Below are 27,790 nucleotides of genomic sequence, written 5' to 3' on the forward strand. Positions count from 1 at the left end.
GCTCCTTCAGTTATTGAAAAGATGTTACAGTAATGTTCGATCTGGGCATACCATTTTCTTACTGAAGCCCTCTGTGCCACCCCGTCAGGGGGGGGAGTCCCAGTAGTAACTGTTTTTATAACTTTAAAAGGGCCTCTCAGCACTATGGGTTGTTGTCGTGTAATTCTCTCCACTTCTATGAGAGCTATGCTGACCACAAACAGTCCCTTTTCCCAAGTGGTGTATCTCTTCTCAGCATCTTTAAAGCCACGGGAGAAAAACCCAACAGGTCTTGTAGGGCCTTCTGGACCCCGTTGCCATATGTGAACTGACAGTGCTGAAGCAGCAAACCCCCATTCTACTTGGAAAGGATCTGTGGGATGTATGGGACCCAGTGCTTGATAGGCTATTGCTTCAAAGATTAACAATTGCAATGCCTCTTCTTGGGAAGGGGTCCATTCCCATTTCACCCCTTTTCTTAACAAATCATAAAGGGGTCTGGCAATTATTGAAAAATCTGGGATGTGTTTTCTCCAAAACACTAACAAGCCTAAAGCTTGTTGAAGTTCTTTCTTGGATTCAGGCATTTTAATCTGATCTAGAGTGGTTAGGGTATCAGGTGGGATACATGTCATACCTCCCTTCCACCAGATTCCCAAAAACTTCACTTCTTGTGATGGTTTCTGAATTTTTTCTGAGGGGATTTGTAGGTCAAGGCTTTCTAGGTGAGATATTATTTTTTGCTGAACCTCCCCCACTACTTCCTTTTCCTTTCCCCCCACAAGAATGTCATCAATGTATTGATAAACAGCTATATCCTCAGGTTTGGATATTTTTTCTAATTCTTGTGCCAAAGCATGGTGTGCTAAGGTGGGAGAGTGTTTGTACCCTTGTGGTAATCTGGTGAAGGTGTATTGCTGACCATCCCAAGTAAAAGCAAAACGGTCCATGTCCTCTGGCTGTATAGGTATCATAAAGAACATGTCTTTGACATCTATAGTTGCCATGAATGGGTGAGCTTTTTCTTGAATTGATATTATTAATTCAGCTAAATTTGGAACCGCTGCAGTGAGGGGATCTGTGTTGGCATTTAGCCTGCGAAAGTCAATGGTAAGTCTCCATTTTCCATTAGGTTTCCGCACTGGCCACACTGGAGAGTTAAAAGGGGAATGAGTGTTAACTATTACCCCTTGATCTCGTAAATCCTGAATTACAGTTTTGATGCCTTCCTTGGCACCAGAAGGGAGAGGATATTGTTTAACGTTAGTGATTTTGCTGTGTGGCAGGGAAGGTGCCATTTGGAGCAAGTTAATGTTAAGACGTGATGTGCCAAAAGACCACAATAGGCCGTCCTGATCTTCCCACTGCCTTCCAGCCAGAACATCCATGCCTAACAAATCATTTGGGATATCTCCAAGCACTACTTTGATAGTTAATTGTTCTTCCTCTCCAGGTAATAAAATTTTTACAAAAGCTATTTTCATAGCTTCTGAAGTTCCCAAAGCATTCAGGACACAGTATCTTTTCTTTACTGGAACAATTCCACATTTTTGGGCAGTTGCATTTGTTAATGCAGAAATTTGGGCTCCAGTGTCTATTACAAAAGTGACCAGTGTTCGCTTGGGACCAACTATTGCTGTTATTAATAAATCTCCAGTTTGTCGATTGCGGGTGAGCTGTCTAAGATATATCCAATTGCCCCCCCCATCTCTATGCTCACCTTCAATTAGAGACGGGGGTTCAAGTTTCCCTGCTTTTGAAAATGTTTCAATTCCATTGCTAAACTTTGGGGTTGTTTTTGCTCCCTATCCAGAGCTTGGGAGTGATTTTGCTTTGACCCACTGCTCAGAAACTGTGATTGTTTCTGTTCACTATCCAGAACCTGTGAGTGATGTTGCTTTGGCCCACTACCCAGATATTGTGCATAAGGTTGTGTTGGCTCACTGCCTGGAGTAGGCTGAGGGGAAGGTGGAGCGCTTGGTACAATGGGGCTGGATTCCTGCCACCGAGAAACCAGTTTACTTAATTTTTCAAATGGTAGGTTATCCATTAACCCCTTTGGTATCCCCTTTTTCAGCCCCAAGTTCCACCAATACTGTCGGCTAGAAATTTGCCCACCCTTTTCTGTTTTCATGTTAGGAGGGGCAATGTGCCTAACACCCTTTGTTCTTTCTAGCTTTTCCTCTGGGGTTTTTACAGGACCATATTTCCTGTTATAGTTTAGTAACTCTTCTGCAACTTCACTCCATGTCCAAATTTTGTGATTTCCAGCAGCTAAATTGTGTTGTGAGTTTGTATGTGGTGAAGGATTCGTGTACGGAGAAAACCCAGGATCAACAGATCTACTTTTGTTATTTGGGTTTTCCAGAAGCCTGTCCAGTCTTTCTATTGGGCTTATGGCAGCTATCGTTTTCTGGAGAAGGATAGCAGTGGGTTTAAGCGATTCTGGAAGGCCACGAATTAAAGGAGTCATAATTTCAGCCTTCACGGGTAGCAACATTGGTGATTCAGAACCAACAATTAATTTTCTTTCATGAATCAGTTGTAGACAAGCTGCCTTATGAATGTTTTCTAGAATTTGGTCTGGGGAGCCGGTTAGAGCTACAGGATCTCCCCTTTCCAGGGGGTTAAGTCCCCCTGCCCAATATGCAGCTCGCTGTGTTAGGGACCATGGGTTGCGGTTATCTCCTGTTGTTAAGAAAACACCATGTCCCCAATAACCACTTGCTTCCTGTTCAGATAATCGAATTTGATCTCCCCCTGTGAGAGACACTCGAAATACATATTCTGTCTCTGACTCGTGAGGGAGACGCCCATACTCCTTTTTTAACTTAGCCAATTCAGTAGCAGTGTACGGGATTTCTTTAGTGGTTATATGTGGATCAAGATCTTCATCATTGATATAGTTATATTCTGTTTTAATCAAAGGTCTTATTTGGGAGCAACAGTTTTCACCACAATTTTTTACCAAATGTAATTCTGCTTGAGGATATATGTGATTTATCTGAGGAGTTTCTTTTTCCAACGACTCCTTAAAGGAATCAGTAGACTGTGAATTTTTGGCACACTCCTCACTCAGAGCAGTTCGTAAGAAATGAATTTCATTTTGCAAACTTTCAACTAAATTTTGTAGGGATTGTATAATTACATTCTCTTCCTGCCTTCGTCTCGTGCGAGCCTCTACAGCCGACGTAAGGCAAGCTCCCAATACAGAACAAATTATGGTTTTATTACGGCCAAGTTTGAACTTTGCCTCATGTTGCAGGGAGCAAATTCTATCAGTTACATTTTCCAGGTTAAACCAATTATTTTGAGCCCATTCTTCCCCAGCTGGGGAGGGCTTAGCATTGTGTTTTGCTAACAAAGCAATGAATGCAGCTTTATCTTTTATACTAGAGTTTTCAGAGTGTTCACTCATGTTTGTGTGTGTGAAGGGTTCAGTACCACTACAGGGAGGTAAGACTTAAGTTACGCACAGACGCAGCCTTTGCCACGTCACCCTTCGCGTCCCTGTATGGATGAAGAGACAAAATCTGCTTGGGAGGCACCCCTTTATGTTAAAATTCAAGTTGTCTCTTTACTACACCAAGCAGTCAAAATTCATCAAAAACACATAACAGTACACAGAACCACTACAGGGAGGTAAAACTCACACTACATCAGACGCAGCCAACGCTGCGTTCCCCCCTGCCGTGGGTGGAGAGACCAAATCTGCTTGGGAGGCACACCTTTATGTTAAAATTCAGACTCTCCGCTACACCAAGCAGTCAAAATTCATTAAAAACACATAACAGTACACAGAACCACTACAGGGAGGTAAAACTCAGTTACACTACATCAGACGCAGCCAACGCTGCGTTTCCCCCTGCCGTGGGTGGAGAGACCAAATCTGCTTGGGAGGCACACCTTTATGTTAAAATTCAGACTCTCCGCTACACCAAGCAGTCAAAATATAAAAAAAAAAAAAACCAGTAAGTCCCACCTTTTGTACTCAAAGATCCCGTGTAAAATTCTGAAGACAGAGCCCTCAAATGAGTGTAGGGGTGCTTTTCACCTGGGCGTGTGCAGTTTGCGAGAAATTCGAGTCGCCTCCCTTGCTTTCTAGACACTGCTCACCAGCGTGGCAGGCTAGGTGCGGCTGAAGCGAAACGTCCTTCCCCTGATACAGACTGCACAACAACCTGCAACCCCTTCTGTCTCTCAGAATCCTGTCCGTGACGCCAATTTATGTCACGATCCGCAAGGTGGGATTCGTGATGTGGTTCTTTTAGCCGGTCTTAGAGTACAAAAGATTATCAGCAAACCAAGGACTTAAACAAGAAAACACAGTTTATTGAGTGCTCATCAGCACTAATATGCGATAGAGGGAAAGAAAAGAGAAAGCAAAGCATAAGGAAAAGAGAGTAAGGGGATTATAGCTACCAACGTCGAAGTCCACTCAGCCGTCCAACGACGCAGAGTCTTCTGTCCGTTGGGGAGATCTCAAAGGAAGGTAAGTTTGGGGTATAATTTTATAGTCTTTTGCAAAGCGAGGGGCGCAGGGCCAAAGCCAGATGAGATTGATGATCATTGTGATGAAATTCCATTGCGCAGGGAGCAGGTGTAGGGTACAGAGCGATCCATGTCTTGCAAGTCTTTGCTCACCAGCAGGAACAGGGACAAGGTGTTGTGGAAAACCCATTGCACAGGGTACCACGCACAAACATCTGCTCACCAGCAGGAATGAGAGCCATGAGTCGTGGAAAACCCGTTGTGCAGGTTACCAAGCCTCTGCTCACCAGCAGGAACGAGGGCAGTGTACCGTGCAACCACCTGCAAACAATCACTTGGCAAACATCCATCTCAGCTAGGCCCAAACCCCCAAACCAAGTCCCTTGTGATATTCAGGGTCTCAGTCTCTGTCCTTGAGACGGTTGTGAGACAGATGAGGGAATCTTCGGACCGTCTCTTACAAGTGAGAGCACAAGTTGGGGTGGGGAGTGGGATGATTCCTCCCCCATTTTTTATAGTGAAATTTTCACAACAATCTCCATTTGCAGTTTTCCTTTTCAGCTTTACCAATTTCTGCTGCAGAGTCAGATATCCTCACTATTGGCTCTGCCTTTAGCTGTGCAAATTCCCCTTGTGCCCCCAGGCAGAGCTTGGGGTGAGGGGCAGAGGAATTCAGCCCAATTCCTCCCCCAGGCAGGAACACCCTGGTACATTGTCCAGGCTTTGGCCCAGAGGTGTTAATTTGCATTTCTAAAGCTCCTCTGCTGGCTGCCTGGAATGAAGCTTCTCTTCCAGGGCAGCCATGGGATGACTCACATGGAGGGCTCCCTCCCCCATCTGCTGTTTCTTTGTTGTTTTTTTTAAACAATTTTCTATTAACTGTTTACATTTTAAAGGGCCTCCTTTCAAGGTCTTCTAGTTTTCAAAATGCAGCTTAAAGGTGAACATGGAAAAACCCATACCATAATTTTGTCATCACTAAGAGCCATGCACAAACATAAAAACAAAAATTAGAAAGCAATCAAATGTTTTATTTTTCTTCTCCTCTGACTAAAAACTGATTCTCACACCCCTGGCCCAAACAGAACTGACACTATAAAATAATTATTACAAAAAATTCTTCTAATGGTGTAATCCTTTCACTGAAACTGTGAAAAGCAAAAACTCTCCAACAATGTCTTTAGAGAAATAAAGCATGACTTGATTCTGAACAGAATCATTTCAACCACACACAGTCTGCATGTGCAGAGAAAATCATTCCATGACATGTGAGTTTTCCTAGATGTTTCCTAAACTTTATACAGTCTGAACCCATAGAAATCCATTGGTTTAGTGTTCATTGTTTCCAAGTTGTGGAGTCCTTAGTGTTTGGTTTCCTGTTGCATCCGGATTTCTGTGTCTCTGATGTGAATTAGGTCTGCACTCCTGGATTTCCTGCTCAGCCTTTTCCAGACCAGGTGTCTCCAGCTGTGCCAGGGCAGTGTCTGGGGTAGATGTTGGTTGATGTTTGCTGTGGGGCCTTGATGTTCTGTTGATGGTCGTTGTCTTTGTGGGAATCTTTTGGGCTGTTCCCAGTCTGTTGAGATGTTAAGTTCATCTCTGCTGAGAGGTGGAACATCCCTTAAAAGAAAAACCCTTTAAAATTCCTTTTCCCAAGGCAAATGCAAACCAAGCCTGACTGGAGAAATCAAATAAAAAATAATTTTACACCTGGTGTATTTTCCAATAGTCTAATCCCAGCCAACCCAGAGTGTGAGTGTAATTGAGAGCCAGAGTGGAATTCTCAGGGTGCCTTCCCCAGCAGCTGTGGCCAGGGCAGGCACAGAAAGCCCTGAAGCTCCAGCAGTGCCAGCCAGGATTGTCCCGCAGGGGCTGGAGATGCCAAAGGAGGGTGCCCAGGCCGAGGATTTCAGCAGAGGATCTGTGGGCAGGCCCAGGGGCTTCCCCCGCTGGGGAGCCCTGGCTGCTGCTGCCTTGCCTTCAGTGCAGGCTCAGGGGCGGCTCCCATCCTCCTGCTGCAGCTGGGAAATCCAAATCTGCGGGGCTGCAGAGCCCTTGAGCCGAGGCTGAGGGGTCCCCCCGTGTTCAGCTGTGCTGGGGCTGTTTCTGTGCTCAGGGACACTTGGAATGGGCCGTGCCACTTGGCCACCAGAGCTGCTTCTTTCCGCTGCTTCGGCAGGACCCGATGTCCTGCTTGGGTGTGTCACAGTAGAGATGGACAATGACACCTGTTTCTTCTTCCACCATAGCCAAAGCTTTATTGTACACAGCTTATATTTACATGGTTATCAGAAGGCACCGTGCTTAATTCCAGTTGGTTGGGAACTCAGTTCACTGGTTGGTAATGGCGAGTGTACACATCACTCTCAAGATGTTTTTGCATGGGAAATTATCTCGCTAGCTGCTAGCTATACTTAACCCAAGTAACAAATCCTAAACCATGACTTTACAAGTCCTTTCTTTTGTAAGGTTTTACCTTTATGTGACAGGGTGTTGTGGACAGCAAAGTCCAAAGGTGGGTGTGTCTCAAATCTCTCCCAGCCCGGGTCTGGATCTCTCTCAATTCAATGCAGGCATGGGTTTCTCCCCAGCCCCCTCTCCAGGCTGTTCAAACAGGAGGCTGGGTTAAACCCTTCCCCTGTCCTCAATTCTAAATCCTCCTGTGCCACTGAACAAGTTTCATACTGCAGTCACCGAGCTCTGCTCATCCATTTAGGGGCTCTGTTGGGGTACGTGGGAGAAGGAGAGGAGGGGTCCCCGGGGGTCGTGTCCCCCCCCGGGAGCGGCTGTGACTCCCCCATGTCCCCCCCATGCGGGGCTCACCCCCTTTGGTCTCTGCCAGAGCTCCTGACCCAGCTCCTGCTGTGCCCTGGGAGGGGCTTTGGGGAGCCCCCCCTGGGACCCCCTTGGATCCCCATTCCTGGGCCCTGGGACCCCCCCGCATCTCCTTCCCCAGCTCCGGGACCCCCTGCACCCCCTTCTCCTGCACCAACAGCGCCCTGCACCCCCTTTCCCGGGGATCCTCCCCTGGCAGCCCCTGGATCCCCCGGTTCCGTCAGCCCGGGGACCCCCGGAGCCCCATTCCCGGCCATCCCGGGGCACCGCACCCCCAGGCCTCCCTTTCCAGGGAAAGCCGAGCTGGGCACGGGGCTCTCCAGCCGCTCTGGCATTTCTGATCACCCAAAGGAGAGGGAGAGAGCAGCAGAGAGAGAGAAGGAGATTGGGAATCGGGGCTCGGGCTCCCAGCGCCCGCTCCTGCTCCACCGGGGCTGGGGAGCCGCAGCCGCAGGAAAAATGGGATCCGCGGATCCCGGGGCTTCCCCCGCTTTGGGCCGAAGCCGGCGGGTTCCAGGCAGAGTTTGGGCGCAGGGCCCGGGAGTTCAGCTCAGTTTGTCCCGGGGGTCCCGCAGTGCGCGGCCGAGGAGGGTCCCGGGGGATCCCGGGAGGGGATCCAGGGGAATTCCCTGGAATTGCCCCGTCCCCTCCCCCCGCGCTCCCTCGGGCACTTTCGCTTCCGCCTTGGCCGCCCTGCGCCGCCGGGATCTGCCCGGCGACCGGTGACGTCACTGCAGCCTCGGGCTGCCACTGGCGGGCAGCAAAGAGCGGCGCCAATGGCGGGGCCGGAGGCGGCTCTGGGGGCGGGGCCGGGGCTGTGGGCGGGGCCGCAGCGGAGCAGCGCGATGGCTCCAGCGCTGGGGCCGGGGGCGCTCCCGGGGGGCGGCGAGAGGTGAGGGGGACCCCGGCACCGGGACTCTTTGATCGCCCATTCCGGAGCGCCGAGGGGCCCCTAAACCCCCATTCCTGGGCGCCGCCATTCCACCGAACCCCCATTCCCGGCCGTGGGTCCCACCCTGCACCCCCTTATCCGGCACCAGGAACGCCTGCACCCCTTTCCCGGCCATCCCGCCTCCCGCAGCCCCCAGAGCCCCCTTCTCCTTGACCCATTTACCCCCCGGACCCCTATTCCTGCCTCTCCCAGCAGCCAGCCCCTCCTTTCTTCAGCACTCAGGACACCCGGGACCCCTATTCCCAGCCATCCCGGCTTTCCCTGCCCTGTCCTGGCAATGGGGACAGCGGGGACCCTTGGAGCTCCCTTTCCTGGGTACAGGAACGCCCTGAACTCCAGCCATGCCACATCTAGCCAGCCCTAGCCTCCCCTCTTGTCACTCCTGGCATCCCCAAATGCCCTTCCCGGCTCTCCCCGTTCCCCCTTTCCTTCAGCCGTGACCCCCCCGATCCCAAATCTCCAAATGTCCCCCCAGTTCTCCTCTCCCTGCGTTCCCTGCACGCGGCGCTGTCGGAGCCCGGCCCGGGCTTCCCGCAGTCCATGTCCATGGGGTCCCTGGCTGGGATCCCCTTCCAGCGCCACCGCAGCGAGCGGGGCTGGGCGGAGCCGAGCCGGGATCTTGGGATAGCCAGGGCTGGGATACTGGGATAGCCAGGGCTGGGATATTGGGATAGCCAGGGCTGGGATATTGGGATAGCCAGGGCTGGGATATTGGGATAGCCAGAGCTGGGATATTGGGATAGCCAGGGCTGGGATCTTGGGATAGCCAGGGCTGGGATCTTGGGATAGCCAGGGCTGGGATATTGGGACAGCCAGGGCTGGGATCTTGGGATAGCCAGAGCTGGGATATTGGGATAGCCAGAGCTGGGATATTGGGATAGCCAGGGCTGGGATATTGGGATAGCCAGGGCTGGGATATTGGGATAGCCAGGGCTGGGATATTGGGATAGCCAGGGCCGGCACAAGGAGCGGCACCGGCACGGGGCCAGCGGGGAGCTGCAGATGCTGCAGCAGCGGCACAGCCAGAGCGGGGCTGAGCGGGGGGAGCCGGGGCTGGGGGATCTGTGGGGCTGCGATGGCAACTGTGGCACCGCCATGGGGATCCCTGAGATCCAGGCTGAGGGATTAACAAATTCCCTGGCTCACAGCTGCAGGGAATGTCTCCGGAAATATGTCAGATATGGGCGGGAGGCGCTGGAGTGTAAAGGTGGGGAGGGCAGAATTCCCATGGGAATATGGGAATGGGAATGTGGGATTTCGGTAGGCAAAATTTGGGAATGTGGGAATTCCCATGGAAATTCCATGGATGGATCTCAGACATCATCCCATTCCCACGGGACCTCCATGGATGGATCCCGCTGCTGTCCCATTCCCATGGGAATTCTGTGGATGGATCTCACTGCCATGCCATTCCCATGGAATTCCATGGGCAGATCTCCCCATCCCACTGCCATGAGAGCCCCAATCCGGTTCCCCTCCAAACCCATCCTGGGGGTTGCCCTGTTCCTTGCCCTCCCCACCCCCCACAAGACTCCTGGGGGTCTCCCCATGACCCATCCAGCCCCCCTAAACTCTTCCTGGGTCCCCTCTCATCCCCCGATAACTGGAATTCCTGGAAGTCCCCCCGTATCCCCTCCCCCAGGACTTTAGGGGTCCCACCTGACCTGTCCGTGCACCCCAGATTTCTTCCACAGCCCCCCTGTGATGGTGGAGGGTGGGGGCCGAGTGCTGGTGCCCCCCTGCCTGCAGCAGATCCAGCGGTGAGGGCAGTTCGGGGGGTCCCTCAGCATTTGGGGTCCCTGGGATTTGGGGTGACCCCCCGGGACCCCCAGGATCTCCCTGAACACGCTGACGCTGCCCGTGCGCTGTGAGAAGGTTCAAACCCGGCACAGGGTCCCCAGCACTGCCACCCGCATTGCCCAGGTACCCCCAAACCTGCCGAGAACCCCCAAAGCCCCCGGGACACCCCAACCTCCCCTGATCCCAAACACATCCCTGGATGCTCCAAAAACTCCCCAAAACCGCAAAACCCCATACAGACATTGAGAAGGTTCATACCCGGCATGGGGTACCCGTCTCCATCACCAGCAGGTTCCCCAAAACAGCCTTGGGACCCCCAATTCCACCCCCGGGATCACCCAAATTCCCCCATCAGGACCCCTGTAAACCCCCTTGAGAACCCCCCAAAAACCACCATGGCCCCAAAAACACCCAGAACTTCTGAAAATCCCCAGGAACCCCTCACGAAGGTTTATACCCAGCGCAGGATCCCCATGGACACCATCGGCATCACCCAGGTACCCCCAACCCCTCCCGGGACCCCCAACCCCTCCCGGGCTCCACTGCCGGAACCAACGGGAGCGGTGTTGCCCTTTTAAGAGGAGTTACAGTGGGACCCGACAACACCGGGGGCCCTTAAAGCGGCCATGGTAGAGAGAACCCCCAAAATCCACCCTGGGGGACAAAACATCCCCTACAGGGGCTTGGGGTGGGGACACCCCTAAAAATGTCACTTAAAGCCGTCATGATCCCCCCTCAAAAGGGGCTTGTGGGGCTGCGGCCACACAAACACCCTAAAATGGGGAGGAAAAAACACCCCTGTAGTGGTGGGATCCCCCCCAAAAACCTGAAAAAGAGAAAAACTCCTCTTGAGAGGGGCCTGAAGACCCTGAAAGGCCCTGGAAGAGGGACAAGATCCCCTCCTGTGCTGGGGCCTCCCCGAGCCGGGAACTCTCCCGTTCCTGCACTCGGGGGAGCCCCGAACGACGGCGGCTCCTGGGCTGAGCCCCCCTCAGCCGGGGCTGCGGGGGGAACTGGGGGGGCTGGGACGGGGCTTGGGGCTCCTGGGGTGAACTGGGGGACCCTCAGTGCTCCCACCTCCCCCTGTTCCCCTGTCCCGCCCCGTTCCCATTGTTCCCCCAAAGCTCCGCTGCCCCCAGCTCGGTTTGGGGGGGACCCAGCCCTTTCCCATCGTGTCCCGGCCCGGCCCCGCTCACCCGAGGGCTCCGAACCACGCACAGGGACAGAGGAGGGACAGAGGAGGAGGAAGAGGAGGGACAGAGCAGGAGGAAGAGGAGGAGCAGGAGGAGGAAGAGCTGGAGCAGGCAGAGGAGGCTCCACCTGCGCTCCCCGCTCTCTGCATCTGCAGCTCCTTCGGGACCATCGCCCCCCATCCCGCAGGTGCCCGGGGAGGGGGAGCTCGCCCCAAATCCCCCGGGGCTCCCTGGCTTTGGGGTTTTTGGGGGGGATGTTTGGGGATGGCAGGGCTCCAGAGCCGAGCCGCAGATGCCCCTCGGGGGCACCCCGGGGGTCCCCGGGAGGTGTTTTTGGGGGGTCCCGGTGGCGGTGGCGGCAGAGCCCCGGCAAAGGGGCCGGGGGGATGCGGGTCCGGCATGGCCGGGAAAGGGGTTCGGGGCTCCCGGTGCCGGCAGTGGCTGCTCCCAGCATTGCCCAGTTGCTCCCCCCGTGTGGCTCCAGTTTCCTGTGCCCCCCACCATAAGCCAAGTCACTCCCAGGCATTCCCTATTAGAGTACAATTTGTCTCCATTTTATCCCATTTTCCACAGTTTTATCCCATTTTTGCTCTATTTTTTCTAATTTTATCCCATTTTCATAACAATTTTCCAAATTTTTGTCCTATTTTTTATTTTTCCCCAATTTTCCTCCTTTTTTTTCCTTTTTCCCTCAATTTCCATTTTTTTATCTCATTTGTCCTCATTTTTTCCCAGTTTTTCTGATTTTTTTCCTATTTTTCCTCCATTTTTCCTCAAATCGTTCCCCATGTTTTCCTATTTTTCCCATTTTTTTTTTCTGTTTTTAATCTATTATTTCCCCATTTTACCCTATTTTTGCTCCATTTCCTACCAGTTTTTTCCCCATGTTTACTCCTATTTTCCCCAATTTCTACCATTTTTCCCCCATTTTTGCCTCGTCTTTACCATTTTTATTCCCATTTTTATCCCAGTTTTCCTTATTCCCCCCCCCCCATTTTTATCCTGGTTTTATCTCATTTTTCCACAATTTTATCCTAATTTTCTTCCCTTTCTTTCTCCCATTTTTCCCAATTTTTTCTCCATTTCCATCTCATTTTCCTCAAATTTTTCCTATTTTTATCCCATTTTTTCCCTATTTTTTCCCCATTTTTCCCCATTTTCCTCTATTTTGCTCCATTTTTCCTCCCATTTTTCTCACTTTTCCCCCATATTTTTCTAATTTTCCCCAACTTTTCCCCATTCTTCCTCAATTTCTATCTTATTTTTCCCCATTTCCCATTATCTTCGCCATTTAATTATCTCAAAAATTGAAATTTGGGGGAAAAATAGAAATTTTGGTGGGAAAAAAGGGTGCTTTGGGGGCAAAACTCCATGAATTTGAATCACAGCTTTCCCGTGATTTTTCCATGATTTTCAGCTGGAAGGAGGCGTGGGATTCATCTGAACATTCTGGAAGCTGGAATAGGACCAGGCCATCAACCTTCCCAAAAATTTTGACCAGCTCATCTGAAATTCCACCTTTCCCCTCTCCCTGGATTCCCAGATCTGGAAATTCTTCTACAACCTCCCAGGCACGCAATTCCCAAAATTCCATGGAAAAATGGGATAGGGGGATTTCATCCTGTTCTTTTCCTGATTTTCCCCAATTTTTTTCTCTCTTTGTTTTTTTTCTTATTTTTTCCTGATTTTTCCCTCATTTTCCCCTGAATTTTTCCCATTTTTTTCCCCATTTTTTCCTGATTTTTTCCTCTTCTTTTCCCAAAGTTTTCTGTCTTTTTCCCAACTTTTTCTCCAATTTTTCTGTAATTTTTCTGGTTTTTCCCATTTTTTTCACGATTTTTTCCCCTGTTTTACCCATTTTCTTTTCCTGATTTTCCTGCAATTTTTTTCTTTTTCTTTTTTTTTTTTTATTTTTTTCCCTGATTTTTTTCCCTGATTTTTTTCAGGTTTTATTCCCTTTTTCTTTTCCTGATTTTTTTCCTCATTTTTCAAACAATTTTTCTCGAATATTTTTAAAATTTTTTTCCTGATTTTTCCCTCTGATTTGTCCCAATATTTCCCCTTTTTTTTCCTAATTTTTTCTGATTTTTTCCTGTTTGTTTCCTTGATATTTCTTGTTTTTTTCCCAATTTTTTTCCCATTTTTCCAAAGTTTTTTCCCTCACTTTCTTTTCCTGATTTTTTCCTTGATTTGTTTCCTTGATTTTTCCCAGTTTTTTCCCAGTCTTCTTCCTCTTTCTTTTTCTGTTTTTTCCCTGTTTTTTCCCAATTCTTTTCCTAAATTTTTTTCTTGATTTTTCCCCGTTTTTTCCTGACTTTTCCCTCTTCTTTTCGCAATTTATTCCTCATCGTTCCCCGATTTTTTTCACAATTTGTCCCTGATTTTTCCCTGTATTTCCTAATTTTTTTACTGATTTTTCCTAATTTTTTCCAGGTTTCTTCCCTCTTTTCTTGATTTTACCCAATTTTTTCTCAATATTTTTCCTGATTTTCCCTTATTTTTTTTCATAATATTTTCAATGATTTTTTTTTATTTTCCTGATTTTTTTTTTCCAATTTTTTCCCATTTTTTTTCTCAAACTTTTCCTTGATTTTTGTGTTTTTTCCTTTTTTTCCCATTTTTTTCCAGATTTTTCCCTTATCCTTTCCTTAATTTTTCTGGTTTTCCTCAATTCTTTCCTGATTTTTTTTTATTTTTTTTTTCTGATTTTTCCAGATATTTTTATCCTTTTCCATTTCATTTCCCTGATTTTCCCGTGATTTTCCTTTTTTTCCACATTTTTTCTCTGATTTTTTCCCAATTATTTTCCAGATTTTTTTGCAATTTTTTTTCTCAAATGTTTTTGGTTTTTCCTTCATTTTTCCAATATTTTTCCTAATTTTTTCCTGATTTTTCCCAGGGTCTTTTCGGCTTTCTTTTCCTGATATTTTCCCTGATTTCTCACAATTTTTCACAATTTTTTTCATGTATTTCCCACTTTTTTCTGATTCTTCTCTTTTCCTTTTCCAATTCGTTTCTAGCTTTTTTCCAATTTCTTCTCAAATTTTCCTAGTTTTTACCTGATTTTTCCTGTGATTTTTCCTATTTCTTTCCAGATTTTATTCCTCTTTCTTTTATGGATCTTCCCCAGTTTTTCCAAGTTCTTTCCCAGTTTTTTTCCTGATTTCCCCAATATTCTTTCCAATTTTCCCTGGTTTTTCCTGATTTTTCCCCCATTTTTTCTGATTTTTCCCAAATTTTTTTCCACTTTCTTTTCCTGACTTTTTTCCCCAATTTTTCCCCATTTTTTCCTTGAGTTTTCTCTTTTTTTCCCCCCAAATTTTTCCTGGTTTTCCCCAATTTTTTCAAATTTTCTCATTTTTCCCAAATTTTTCCCAATTTTTTCCTGATTTTCCCCTGATGTTTTTGGATTTCACCCTGATACTTTTCTGGTTTTTCCCTGAATTTTCCCTTCCATTTTCCTTGAATTTATCCTGGGTTTTTTTCCATTTTTTCCCCAATTTTCCAGTTTCCTTCACACTCCCAGTATCATCCCAGTCACTCCCAGTATGAGGCCAGTGGCCCCCAGTTGCTCCCTGGCAGTGCCAGTGTGACCCCAGTAGCCTCCAGTGGGATCCCTGGGACTCCCTGTCTCTCCCAGTATATCCCAGTCAGCCCCAGCACGCTCCCAGTCATTCCCAGCTCCTCCCAGTTGCTCTCAGCATGATCCCAGTTGTTCCCAGCCACTCCCAGTCAATCCCAGTATGATTCCAGTCCCCTCAGTGGGATCCCAGTCTCAGCCAGCAGGGACCCAGCTGCTCCCACTGTGATCCCAGTATGATCCCAGTTGAGTATGATCCCAGAATAGTTGTAATTGTTCCCAGTTCCTACCAGTGTGATCCCAGTTGTCCCTGGAATAGTCCCAGTCCATCTCAGCACGGTCCCACTCACCCCCAGGTGCTCCCAGTGTGGTTCCAGCTGTTCCCAGTATGGTCACAGACATTCCCAGTATATCCCAGTTGCCCCAGTAAGGTTTTAGTTACCTCAGAATGATCCCCTTCTTTCCCAGTTAGTCCCAGTTGCTCCCAGTATGATCCCAGCTGTGGCCTCAGTCCCCTCAGCATGGTTCCAGTACCTTCCAGTTGATCCCAGTTGCACCAAGTTGCCTCCAGTATAGTCCCAGTCCCTCCCCAGATGATCCCAGACCCTCCCAGCATGGTCCCAGTCATGCCCAGCTGCCCCCAGTGCAGACCCAGTCAATCCCAGTTGCTCCCAGTTGTCCCCAGCATGGTTCCCGTTGTTCCCAGTGTGATTTCAATTTCCCCAGGATGGTCACAGACACTCCCAGTATATCCCAGCTGCCCTCAGCATGCTTGTGCTCATTCCCAAGGATTCCCAGTTACCCCAGTAGGGTTCCAGTTACCCCAGTCCAAACCAGTCCCTGCCAGTGCTGCCACTCCTGGGATCCCCCAGCGCTCTCTGTGTTCCCCGGTCCCACATCTCCCCAGAGGAGCCCCAAGGGCTGGCAGTCCCCAGCCAGGGTCCCCAGCCAGCCCCAGGTTGGATCTGCAGCCCCCAATTTTCCCAGTTTCCCTCTCCTTTTCCCCGGGCCGGGTTCCCCCCGTCCCCAGCGGGTGGGAGCAGCGGAGAGCCCCGCGCTGCCCATCCCGACCTGTCCCGGCTCCATCCCCGCTCCTGCCGTGGGCTGTGAGGGGTTTGGGAACGGGGCACCGAGGGTGTCGCTGCTCCTGGGGGAGGAGGAGGAGAGATGGAAGAGGAGGGATGAAGAAGGAGAGGGAGAAGGGATAGAAGCAGGAGAAGGAGCTGGCGATAGGGAGGAGAAGGAGGAGGGATGGAAGGAGAGGAGAGGGAGGAAGATGTTGTAAATACTCCACAAACCCCTTCATTCTTGTCCCCCATGGGGATTTGTCCGCCCTTCACAGTACACGGGTGGGAAGGGGTCTCAAAATATATCCAACATGGACCTAAGGTATTTTAGACAAAGAAAGGTCAGACTTTAGAGACGTGGTCCTGGGTTCATTGTATGTGGATCGCCCGGGGCAAGAGAGAGGCTGAGATTCCTTGGGTGCTGTCTCTTAAACTTGGGGGAGGGGGTGGCCAGGGGATACAGGGGGGTTACAGCCAATGGGATAGGGAAAAGAAAAGGGAGGTTAGGTAGGGACTGACCTTATACAACACCAAGGGTGAGTTCTTCCCTTGGGACAGACCATAATTGTTTAAATGAACTTCAACAGGAAGAGGAGGGACAAAGAAGGATCAGGGAAAGGAGAAGGAACCAAGAGGTCAAGAACTCCCTGAATTTACAGTCCCCCAGCTGTGGGATCATCACCCCCCATCCCACAGGTGACCAGGGAAGGGGAGCTCAGCCCAGATGTCCTGGGGGGTCCCTGGGTTGGGTTTTTTGGGAGGGGATATTTGCGACTTAATGACTGCAAAGCTGAGTGGAAAATGCCCCTTGGGGGGACACTGGGGGGTCCCAGCATCCCTAAGTGGGGAGATGGAAATGGGAGGAGCTTTTCAGATTCCTGGCACTCCCAGCAGCCTGGGGAGGGATTGAGTAGACAGGGGACCCCCAATACAAGCGTGACCCCCAGCAGCTGGGACGGGGGGAACCTCTGAACACCAAGGGGAGAGACCAGAGATGGGGAATTCCTGGGAGACATTTTCAGGGCTGAATCTTGGTGTTTGGGAGGTTTTTATGGATAGCTTGTGATTTCTAAAGATGAACTTGGGCAGGAGGAACCCCCGAATCCGATGTGCTCATGAACTGTATTTTTCCTCATACCAGGATTTCCCATTCCCAAACCTTGTTCAGATGGAGAAGGAGGCTGTGAGGAAGATGCCCCAGGACACCCAGGCAGGTGAGGAGGAAGTCAGTGCCCCTTTCCCCCTCTCTCCTGCTCCATCTCCCAGCCCAGCCTGGCCCCCGGCTGCAGGACAACCCCGCTGCCGACGCCGTCCTGCCGGGGACGCACTGGGGGGATCTCCTTCCCCTTCCCTCTGGCACGGAGGCAAATCCCATCCTCTCCTTGTCCTTCCTCCCCCAGACAAGGAGCTGAGGATGGAGACCAGGGAGGACAAATCCCCACGGCAGAACCTCGTGGAAGAGGCCGTTTTGAGCAGCTCCATGGCTCAGGAATCCAACAGGGAGGAAAATCCCCAGAGATCCCACAGGAGGAGAGGCTCCAAACCCATCCCAGGGTGCTCTGAGGAGGAAAGACCCACCCTGTGCCGGGAAGGCGGCCAGAGATCCAGCCAGGGCTCTGAGCTGGTGGTCCATGAGCAGCTTCAGGATGGGGAGAAGCCCTACAAGTGCTTGGAGTGTGGGAAGAGCTTCAGGTTGAGCAACAAACTGATCTGCCACCAGATGATCCACACTGGGGAATGGGCCTACGAGTGTGGGGAATGTGGGAAGGGCTTCAGCTTCAGCTCCCAACTCATCCATCACCAGCGCATCCACACTGGGGAGAGGCCCTACGAGTGTCCTGAGTGTGGGAAGAGGTTTCAGACCAGCTCCAATCTCCTCGTGCACCAGCGGATTCACACGGATGAGAGGCCCTTCCGCTGCCCTGACTGTGGGGAGGGCTTCAAGCAAAACTCCCACCTCATCACCCACCGGCGCATCCACACTGGGGAGAGACCCTACAAGTGTGGGGAATGTGGGATGACCTTCAGCCGGAGGTCCCAGCTGACCATCCACCAGATGATCCACACTGGGGAGAGGCCCTATGAGTGTCCTGAGTGTGGGAAGAGGTTTCAGACCAGCTCCCATCTCCTCCTGCACCAGCGGATTCACACGGATGAGAGGCCTTTCCGCTGCCCCGACTGCAGGAAGGGCTTCAAGCACAACTCCCACCTCATCACCCACCGGCGCATCCACACTGGGGAGAGGCCCTATGAGTGTCCCCAGTGTGGGAAGAGCTTCACCCAGAGCTCTCACTTGACCCAGCACCAACAGAGGCACCGGTAAGGGAAGCCCTGCGAGTGCCCCAAGTGCAGGAAGAGCTTTGTGCACTGCCCCAGCTCCATCCCCATCAGAGGACCCACGTTGGGCAGAGCTCTGATGACCCACGTTCCCAGTGATCTGTGTTGGCAACACACTGGGCTGGTGGTCATTTTGATTTGGTTCTATCTTTTGATTCATCTTCATCTCTTTAAAACAGACAAAATTGGAATAAATGTCTACAAATTCATCAAAGGCATCTAAAACCTCACATTTACTGGTGCTTCAAGGGAATCTGGGAGATACTTGGGAATATTCAGGGGTTGTGGGGTTATTTGGTGGAGTTGTCTCCATTTCTTGGCACTCAAGGAGACGAGAGGGTTCGATCTGTCACCTCAAAACCGCTCAGTCCCACTGAAATCTACTCAATCCCACCCAAAATGACTGGATTCCACAGCCCCTCAGGGTGTGTTGCCTTAAATTTTAGCTTTCATATCTTTCATGTTCTGCACTGCCTAGGTTTGTAGTTTTGAACTTCACATTAGGTGTTACTGAGCTCTCTTCACAGAGTAGGTAGTGTAGGTTTTCCAAGCAAGGCAAACACCCCAATTCAGGAGCCAGCACCGTGGCCTCCCCCCCTGGCCACCCTGGCCAATCTACCCACAAGACATCAATGTGATGGATGGCAAAGCAATGGCGTTTATTGCAGGAGAATTTGACCTTTTATAACCTAGGGTCATTGTGTTACTCCCATCTGCTTACGTTACACTTGAGTGCTATTTGCTAATTACAGAAGGTTTTACTATCCTAACAGAGAGGGGTTTTTGCTAACTTTCCGTTACATCCCGAAATCTTCAGATCGCCAGGCCTTAAACTACAACAGGTAGACAAAACAATTCCTTTTCTAGCTTGATACCAAGGACAGTCGTTACAAGTTCCAAGCCCAAAAGCATAAACAAGGGTGGACTGAAGAGAGAAAACAAGAAGGATGGGACTTCATCATCTGAAGCTGTAACTGGACAATGAACCCAAATATGCAGATGAACCTAAACTTCTAAAAATGTGAGACCTTGTGATCAGTTGTTCATTTTTGTGACCATTTTTGGTCCATCCTGGGTGTAGCCCTGGCTACAAGTACATACAGGTTATGGTACTGCCCAAGGTGTATCCATTAAGGCCTTTTAATAAACTTTATTCTTAACTCTGTCCAGCCTCTGTTCTAGGTCAGCCTTCTGAAGGCATCAGGTGGAATGGGGTTGGAAGGGGATTGGGTGAAGTGGGATGCAGATCAGGAGGGGTGAGATGGGCATTGGGTGGGGCAGGATGGGTGGGATGGAGTTTGGGAGGTGTGAAATGGGGGGGAATCAGGCTTGGGAAGGCATTCTGAAGTCCAGCAGGGATGGGATGGGTTGGGGTTGGGATTGGGGAGGTGGGGTGGGGTCTGCAATGAGACAGCCAAAGTTTGGGGATGATGAATGGAGGGGAAACCCGTTAGTGAGTTTTGGATATTTGGATGTTCCCAAAGAGATTTTAAGGTATCTCATATTTCTCAGGAGGTTTTGGGGCACTCCCCAGCTCTTGGGGTGTTCCTGAGAGCAGCTCCATGGAGCCCCATTGCCAGGTCTGGTTGCCATGGGCTCAAGCTCAGAGCTGTAGCCAGAGTGCGTTGCCTCAGCGCTGGAGAGCAGAGAAATGATGAATGGCCCCAGACATCTCCAGGGTGTGTTTGGGGGCAGAGCAAGTTCTGCCTGTGTGGGGCGGTCACTGCCCCAGCCCAGCCACTGCAGCCTCTGCTCCAGCCCCAAAGTGGCTGCCAAGCCCCTGGCACCCCAAAAACCCCAGCTGGGAGAGGGAGCAGAGCAGGTGAGGCTGTGACACGGGTGTGACACTGACATGTGCCATGGCCCTGGAGCTCTCAGCAGCTGAGATGGCGCTGGATCCAAGGCTGACTGGATCTCTGTCCCTCTCTTTTCTCCTGACTTCCAGTTTTCAAAATCTGGATAGCTTGAAGTTGGACGGGTTGGACGAGTTGGCTCAGTCTGTGCTTAGTGAAGTGATTTCCTCTAATTGCATGCAGATTTATGATTTTCCGAGGACCTCATTCTCTAAAGTTTGCAGCTGAAAGTTTGTTCCCCATCCTCCTGAGAAGTTTGTTGTTTTCTCCCATGCACTGCCCGAGGGGATCGAGGTACCTCAGGTCCCTTTCCAGCAGGGCCCGAGCGAGCTTGGGGCACAGCACAGGAACTGCAATGCTGAGCCAGCCCTGGCTGGGTTGGAGGAAGCAGAAAGGCCAAGCCCTGAGCCCAGGCCTGGCCCAGCAGGGCCTGTCCCTCACGGGTGGCTCGGGGCTCTTTGTGGGGCAGTGGGATGTGAGGGGCAGCAAGGACAAATGCCATAAACCTGCGAGCCCTGCCAGCCTCCTCAGGGAGGGCCGAGGGAGGAGCAAAGACCTTCCTGGGGCTGTGCCCTGGGCCAGGAGGGATTGTGCCAGTGGAGTTTACCCTAAATTTCTTCTCCCAGGCAGCTTTAGGACAAGGAACATGAAGAAGCCAGAGACAACTCTCAGCCTTCCACAGTCCTCCAGTAGAATCCTGTGTGGGGAGCAGCCTGGGAGCAGGATTTGTGTGTCAGGGGAGGGGAATTCAGAGCCCTTTTCTCCCCCATGGCCTGAGGGTCTGCATTTTCAATGGCCCTGCAGCTGCCAAAGGGGCCTTTTTCACCCAGCTGAGAACAGTTCTGCTGATAGCCTGTCCTAAACCTGATTTTTCTGCAAATGTGCCAATAAAGCCTCATTTTTTGTAGCCCCAGGTCTTGTGTGCATGCAGGTGTGACAACTGAAAGGTGGAACACCTCTGCTAGGTTCTCTTTTGTAGGATCTCTTTTTCGTGGTGATTTTTTGGTTTTTTTTTAAATTAACTGCCCCTGTGAGCTGTGTGCAGAGCTCTGTAACTGTGTGTGACACTTGTCTGTGGCACTGTGGGGGTGGCCAAGGGCACCTTCCCCGAGCTGTGTGCAGAGGAATCCACAGCAGCCCAGGCCGGGGGTGCTCAGTGGCCGCTCAGTTCCGCTGACTGGACGCGGCTCTGGCCGCTTCCCTTGGAGCGTCTCCAGGGAGGGAACGCTGGGGCTGCTGGCCCGGCTGTGCTGTCACTGCCAGGGGAACGCTGGGGCTGCTGGCCCGGCTGTGCTGTCACTGCCAGGGGAACGCTGGGGCTGCTGGCCCGGCTGTGCTGTCACTGCCAGGGGAACGCTGGGGCTGCTGGCCTGGCTGTGCTGTCACTGCCAGGGGAACGCTGGGGCTGCTGGCCCGGCTGTGCTGTCACTGCCAGGGGAACGCTGGAGCTGCTGGCCCGGCTGTGCTGTCACTGCCAGGGGAACGCTGGGGCTGCTGGCCCGGCTGTGCTGTCACTGCCAGGGGAACGCTGGGGCTGCTGGCCCGGCTGTGCTGTCACTGCCAGGGGAACGCTGGGGCTGCTGGCCCGGCTGTGCTGTCACTGCCAGGGGAACGCTGGGGCTGCCCCGCTCCTGCCCCACCCCATCAGCTCTGCCAGCGCCTCCAGGGGACACAAAGGCTGAGCCAAAGGGTGAGAGTTGCACAAGGGGCTGAGCTGGCATCTGGGACTGTCACGATCTGCAAGGTGGGATTCGTGATGTGGTTCTTTTAGTCGGTCTTAGAGTACAAAAGATTATCAGCAAACCAAGGACTTAAACAGCAAAACACACTTTATTGAGTGCTCATCAGCACTAATATGCAATAGAGCTAAAAGGAGAGAAAGCAGAGCATAAGGAACAGAGAGTAAGGGGATTATAGCTACCAACGTCGAAGTCCACTCAGCTGTCCAACGACGCAGAGTCTTCTGTTGGTTGGGGAGATCTCAAAGGAAGGTAAGTTTGGGGTATAATTTTATAGTCTTTTGCAAAGCGAGGGGTGCAGGGCCAAAACCAGATGAGATTGATGATCATTGTGATGAAATTCCATTGCGCGGGGAGCAGGTGTAGGGTACAGAGTGATCCATGTCTTGCAAGTCTTTGCTCACCAGCAGGAACAAGGACAAGGTGTTGTGGAAAACCCATTGCACAGGGTACCAGGCACAAGCCTCTGCTCACCAGCAGGAATGAGAGCCATGAGTCGTGGAAAACCCGTTGCGCAGGTTACCAAGCCTCTGCTCACCAGCAGGAATGAGAGCAGTGTACCGTGCAACCACCTGCAAACAATCACTGAGCAAACATCCATCTCAGCTAGGCCCAAACCCCCAAACCAAGTCCCTTGTGATATTCAGGGTCTCAGTCTCTGTCCTTGAGATGGTTGTGAGACAGATGAGGGAATCTTCGGACCGTCTCTTACAGCCCCTCAATGTCACAGTGGACCTTTGGTTCCATGCAGCCCTGCAGTGTCACAAAGGCCTCTTGGTTTCACGAGGCCCCACAGGATCCCAATGGTCCTCTTGGTTCTGTGGGGACCACAATGGTCTCACTGGTTCCATGAGGCCCCTCAGTATCACAATGCTTTGTTTATTTCATGGTGCCCTGCAGTGTCACAATGGTCCCTTGGTTCCATGGGGCCCTGTGCTGGTGCATTCCCCCCTCCCCTTCTCAGGCCGCCCTGCCAGCTGAGAAATGCTCCTTGGGCCTGGGCCTTGGCCAACAGCCCCTGGGCTCAGCTCCTCTGCAGCTCATCAGAAACACTGTCTGCTCCCAGGCACTGCTGCTGCCCAAGCAGCTCCTGCTTGCTTCAGGAGCAGCCCTGGGAACTGTTCCTGTTCCCTGCGTGGCACAACATCCCTGTTCTCAGCCTTGCAAAGAAAGCTGTTGATGCCAAGTGCGGCCAGGATGAAACATTGCTGTGCCTGAAGCCCCTCTCTTGGGGCCCTACAAACAGCGCTCCAAAAGGAGCCCCTTGCAGCTCTCCTGGGCCAGCCACCTCCCTCGGAGTGGGGCCTCTGTGAGCCGGGAACTCTCCCGTTTGCTGCACTCGGGGCATCCCCGAACAAGGACGGAGCCTGGGCCGATCCCCCCACTCCTCCAGGCTCAGCCCTTGGCCCGCTGGGGAGATGCCAAAGCATCGGCAGGGAGCATTTCCCTGCCCTGCAGGGGAATTTCTCACAGCTGCCTTGCACTGCATCTTTGTGTCTGTGTGCACACACCAGTGCTGTGCCCTGGCAAATGTGGCAGAAATGCTGCTCTGGGAGGGGCTGGAGTGCCCTGGAGATCTGAGTCAGTCAGGCCTGTGGGTGAGGGTAAGTCATGAGGTATAAGTTAAATGCTGTCTAGTGTTGCTCTTTGTAAAGTTTAATATAAGTTATAAGCTAAATTGAATATTGTTAAGGATTATCCCTCTGTTAAATCAAAAAGTCATATGTTATAAGTTGGGTTAAATCCAGTAAATGCTGTTGTTTTACTAAATTGTGGCATTGGAGGTTTCAGTTAAGGTTAAGGTATAACTGAAGTCCTGTTAAGTTTGAGCTCTGTTAAGTGAGCCAACTCTGGGATGTTATCATGTATTGTCATACAGCTGTACTGTCATGTCACAGAAGACTGTGATGTCAAAAATTCAAACTGTGATGTCACAGTCTGTTCTGTGATGTCACATCCTGGTCTGTGATGTCACAGAGCTACCCTCTATGATGGCAGTGTCTGCTCAATGGCCTCACACCATCCTTTATGATGTCACAGCCAGCTCTGTGATGTCATAACCCCATCGGTGATGTCACACGATGACGATGCGCTCTACACCTTTCCAAGCCTCAGGCTAGCCCTGGACAACTTGGCTAATGGCAGCGCCAAGAGTGGGGAACAGCACAGGAACAACAGTCCACGTGCCGAACCTCCAGAGCTCCCTGCACTCGGGCTCTGTAGATCCCAGGCGTCGCGGGTTTCAGTAAAGGGATGGAGGAGGCTCAGAGTCTCTTTGTCTTCCCAGGAACAGGTTTTATTGAAGGGTAAAGGGAGCAATGACAGGGGAAAGGACTGGGATGGTAAGAGAGGAGAGCAACTGAGCCCCGAACAGCTCTGTGCTTCCAAATTTAAAGAGGGGAGGGTACAAACTGAAAAACCAATCAGGACACAACCTGGGAGGAGACGAAGGAGGGGTTTACAACACTTGGGACCAATGAGAGGAAACATGGGTGGGACGGTGGTCACAACACCAATGGGGCCTCGAGTAGGGGATGAAGGGCATGGAAAATGCTGGAACAAAGGGCAGGATTAACAATGACGGACAAGGGCTAGGGGCAGGCTGAGGGTGATAAGCAGGGAAGATTCAGGAACAATGGGAGGGGTTTACTAAATTGACAACTGGGCAAAACCACTATCTGACAGTAACAGGGGGATAACAGGAACATACCATCAAATCAAACAGAATTAACAAACAGAATGCAACATCTCCCCCTTTCTTTTTTAGAAAGAGGATGTTGCAGGGTCAGGGGGAGCAGAGGGTACAACAAACCATTCAGGAGCAAGAGAAGGTGGAGGTGAGGAGGAGGGAAGTGGGTTCAAATTAACATTATTAACTTGCGGTGGGGGAGACAGAAGGTGAAGAATGGATTGGACTAGACCTCTTCGCAGCACTGCAAACGCGATTAAGATCATAAAAATAACAAAAACAACCCACAACACAGTCTTAATAATTGAGAGAAGCCATCCGGACAGTCCCCATCCTGAAAAGAGGTTGGTGACCCAGTCGTTGGACTCTTGCTTGATTTGGTGGATCATGCCTCGCATCTCCGCGATGGTGTGGCGGACACTGGGGCTCTTGGTGGTAAGGTTCATGCAACAGAGTCCTTCAAACTCCCTGCAGTCATGGTCATGCAGAAGCCACAGGAAATCGATGGCTGCATGATTCTGTAGGGTGGCTCGCCTGGTTATCTCCTCATCTTCGAGGAGGTCGCTCAGCGCGGTTGACGTTAAATTAGCTTGCTTTACTACCCAACACTCAAAACGTCCTAATTCACCCAGGGCTTTGGCAGCGGCTACCCAAGGCAAAAACACTGCCACTGCCACCCGTTTTAGCTTACTCCAATGAAAAATTTCAGAATCGCAGTCTGGATCTAAATCATCCAGGCTGCATTTCTTGCTAGTCGAATTATTTCTTGTGGACCAATTGTCAATTTGGGTCGTGTTGGGGGAAAACAAGGACAACCGGCCTAATGTGCACGGCCCTCCGAGAAGGCGAGAGGGGATGCCTGCCCATGCCCGATCTCCGCAAATTAAAAATAGACCCTTAGGTAGCTTACGAGGGGAAGGGTCAAGGGTTGAGGGCATTTTGACGTGCGCGATGGTGTTGCACCACTTGGCAGCTTGGAACTGCTTATTTACTTGAATTACCTGGGGATATGGGGCTGGGTCAGAGGGGCGGTATTTGAAATGAACACAAAACGATGCCGGGGAAGAGTCTAGTAAGTCGAATTCCTGCTGCTCTTCGGTTGCTCACTCGAGTTTGTCCTGCCAGTCTCTCCAGAGGAGGAGGGGGTTCTGGACAGGCCTTTTTACTTTGTATGATGGAACGGAACGAACAACACGATGAGCCGGCTTCCCCTGATTGGCATCTCTAACTAAGGCGGTTAAGGCATCGGGAAATTCTTCAGGTTTGAGAGGGATCCCCACCAGGCAAGTGGCCATTGGATTCCCTGTCGCTCCGGTGGACAGGCACAATTCGTCACGCTGCAGGGACTTTGCCAGCGTGACCCAAACATTCTGTTCGGGCTGAGGCATGATCCACATTGCTGTCCGGGTCACCAGCAGCATCAGGAGTACGATAGTTGGGGTGATGCTCAGGGCTGTCATATCCAGGATGGCTCTCTCTAAAAAAAACCCATACACTTGGTTTAGCATACTAGGAAATGCGGGTTAACATAAAGAAAGGGACTCGAGGTTTCCTCCTTCTCTTCTCTGGGGGGTCGGGGGGGTGGCCTATTCGGACGTGGCTTCTTTCTCTGGGCTGTCTGGTGGCCTGGTTGGATGTTTGGGGGCATAAGGCTTCACCCACCTCTGCGGGATCCACCTTAGCCCCTGGGGCGAGGAAATGCAGGCATAACCTCGCCCCCAGGTCACCAGCTCAAATGGACCCGTGATCTTCTGGGTCTCTGGGTCTTGAACCAGCACTGGAGGGTGGTGTTGCAACTGGTAGTTGCTGGTTGATATAAAGTGCCGGGCCACTGGAGGGTTTAAATCGTTATCTGAACAATTTAGGAAATTGATAGTAAAAAGAGCTTTGCACAGCCGGTCTTGTGGGGTGCAGCCCTTCATGGTCTCTCTTTGATGGGTCAGGATGCGTTTGAGCGACTGATGGGCTCGCTCAACGATTGCTTGGCCGGTGGGGGAGTGTGGGATGCCTCTTTTATGTTCCACTCCCCACTCTTGCAGGAAATCCTCCAGTTTCCTGGAGGCATATGCTGGGCCATTATCTGTTTTGATCTCTCTGGGGACCCCCAACACAGAGAAAGCCTGCATGAGATGTTTACAGACATGCTCGGCTTTCTCTCCTGTGTGGGCAGAGGCGTAGACTGCACTTGAGAAGGTGTCGATGGAGAGGTGAACATATCTGAACCTACCAAATTCGGGGACATGGGCGACATCCATCTGCCACACCTCGCAGCTCCCAAGGCCTCTAGGGTTAACCCCTGATCCCAGGGACGGCATTGCGGTGGACTGGCAGTGTGGGCATATGGCCACGATGGCCCTGGCCTGGTCTTGCCTCAGGTGGAATTGGCGGACCAGTCCAGGCACATTCTGGTGGAACATCTGATGGCTCAACTTGGCTTGCTGGAAAACATCAGGGAGCTGAGCCATTCTAACAGGGGCAGCGAGGGAATCTGCTCTTTCGTTTCCCTCAGCTACTGGGCCAGGGAGCTCTGTGTGCGATCTCACATGCATGACGAAAAAGGGCTGCTTTCGGTGAGAAACGGTATAAATCAATTTTGAAAGCAGCTCAAATAGCTGGGGATTAGACAGCTCCTTGAGAGCTGCGTTCTCAGCTCTCGCTACAACCCCTGCAACATATGCCGAATCAGATACTAAATTGAGTGGTTCAGAAAACCTCTCAAAAGCCCTGACGACAGCATCTAACTCAGCAACCTGTGGAGACCCCTCCACATACTTAATATCCGTTTCCCACTGCTGAGTCTGAGGATCCCTCCAAGTCATCACTGACTTGTGGGATGCTCCAGATGCGTCTGTAAAAACAGTCACAGCTTTGAGGGGTCTTCGGCTCCTAATTTCTCTTGGAAGCAAATTAAATTTTGCATTGAAAAATTTGTGTGCAGGGGCGTGGACTGAAACTTGTCCACTGTAACTATCTAAAGCAATCTGGAGAGTCTCATTCTCCTGCAATAATTGGTTAAACATTTCTTTAGTCAGCTTGTCTGGGGACGCTTTGTCCCGAGACAAGCTGACTGGCACCCATATACATGAAAAATCGCACCCAGCCATCTCCCGAAGCCTTGCTCGAGCTTTCCTGATGAGCTGAGCCATCAGTTCCTGTGGCCTGGTGACACTTTTGGACCTCTGGTGGCTCAAGAAAACCCATTCTATGATTAAGAGAGGGTCCTTAGAGCCTCAGTCCCACTGGAATATCAGCCCACACAGGTGTGGCAATTTCCC

The 27,790-nt window shown here is 51.1% G+C and overlaps 3 protein-coding genes across 3 annotated transcripts in view; 1 reads left to right on the top strand and 2 right to left on the bottom strand.

Annotated features, from left to right (window-relative positions):
• The window catches only part of LOC147647258 (uncharacterized), a 387,407-nt gene that overhangs the window by 163,132 nt on the left and 196,485 nt on the right, over nucleotides 1-27,790 (top strand). The window contains exons 7-8 of the mRNA XM_086872454.1: nucleotides 17,534-17,589; nucleotides 17,674-18,003. Of these exons, the coding sequence (XP_086728580.1) occupies nucleotides 17,534-17,589; nucleotides 17,674-18,003 (386 nt within the window). The remainder of the gene's footprint in view (nucleotides 1-17,533; nucleotides 17,590-17,673; nucleotides 18,004-27,790) is intronic.
• Nucleotides 763-4,677, bottom strand: LOC147647266 (uncharacterized). The gene has a single exon (XM_086872552.1). The coding sequence runs from the start codon at nucleotides 3,395-3,397 to the stop codon at nucleotides 1,706-1,708; it is 1,692 nt and encodes a 563-aa protein (XP_086728678.1). The 5' UTR covers nucleotides 3,398-4,677; the 3' UTR covers nucleotides 763-1,705.
• On the bottom strand, nucleotides 23,921-25,912 carry LOC147647267 (uncharacterized). Its single transcript, XM_086872399.1, is given in 1 exon segment — nucleotides 23,921-25,912. A coding segment is annotated over 1 exon segment (1,323 nt). The 3' UTR covers nucleotides 23,921-24,589.

Source organism: Cyanistes caeruleus, unplaced genomic scaffold, assembly GCF_971803275.1.
Source record: "Cyanistes caeruleus unplaced genomic scaffold, bCyaCae1.hap1.1 HAP1_SCAFFOLD_65, whole genome shotgun sequence".
NCBI classification, from domain to species: Eukaryota; Metazoa; Chordata; class Aves; order Passeriformes; family Paridae; genus Cyanistes; species Cyanistes caeruleus.

Coding starts and splice junctions, on each gene's coding strand:
- LOC147647266 (XM_086872552.1), bottom strand. CDS start 3,397: ATGAGTGAACACTCTGAAAACTCTAGTATAAAAGATAAAGCTGCATTC.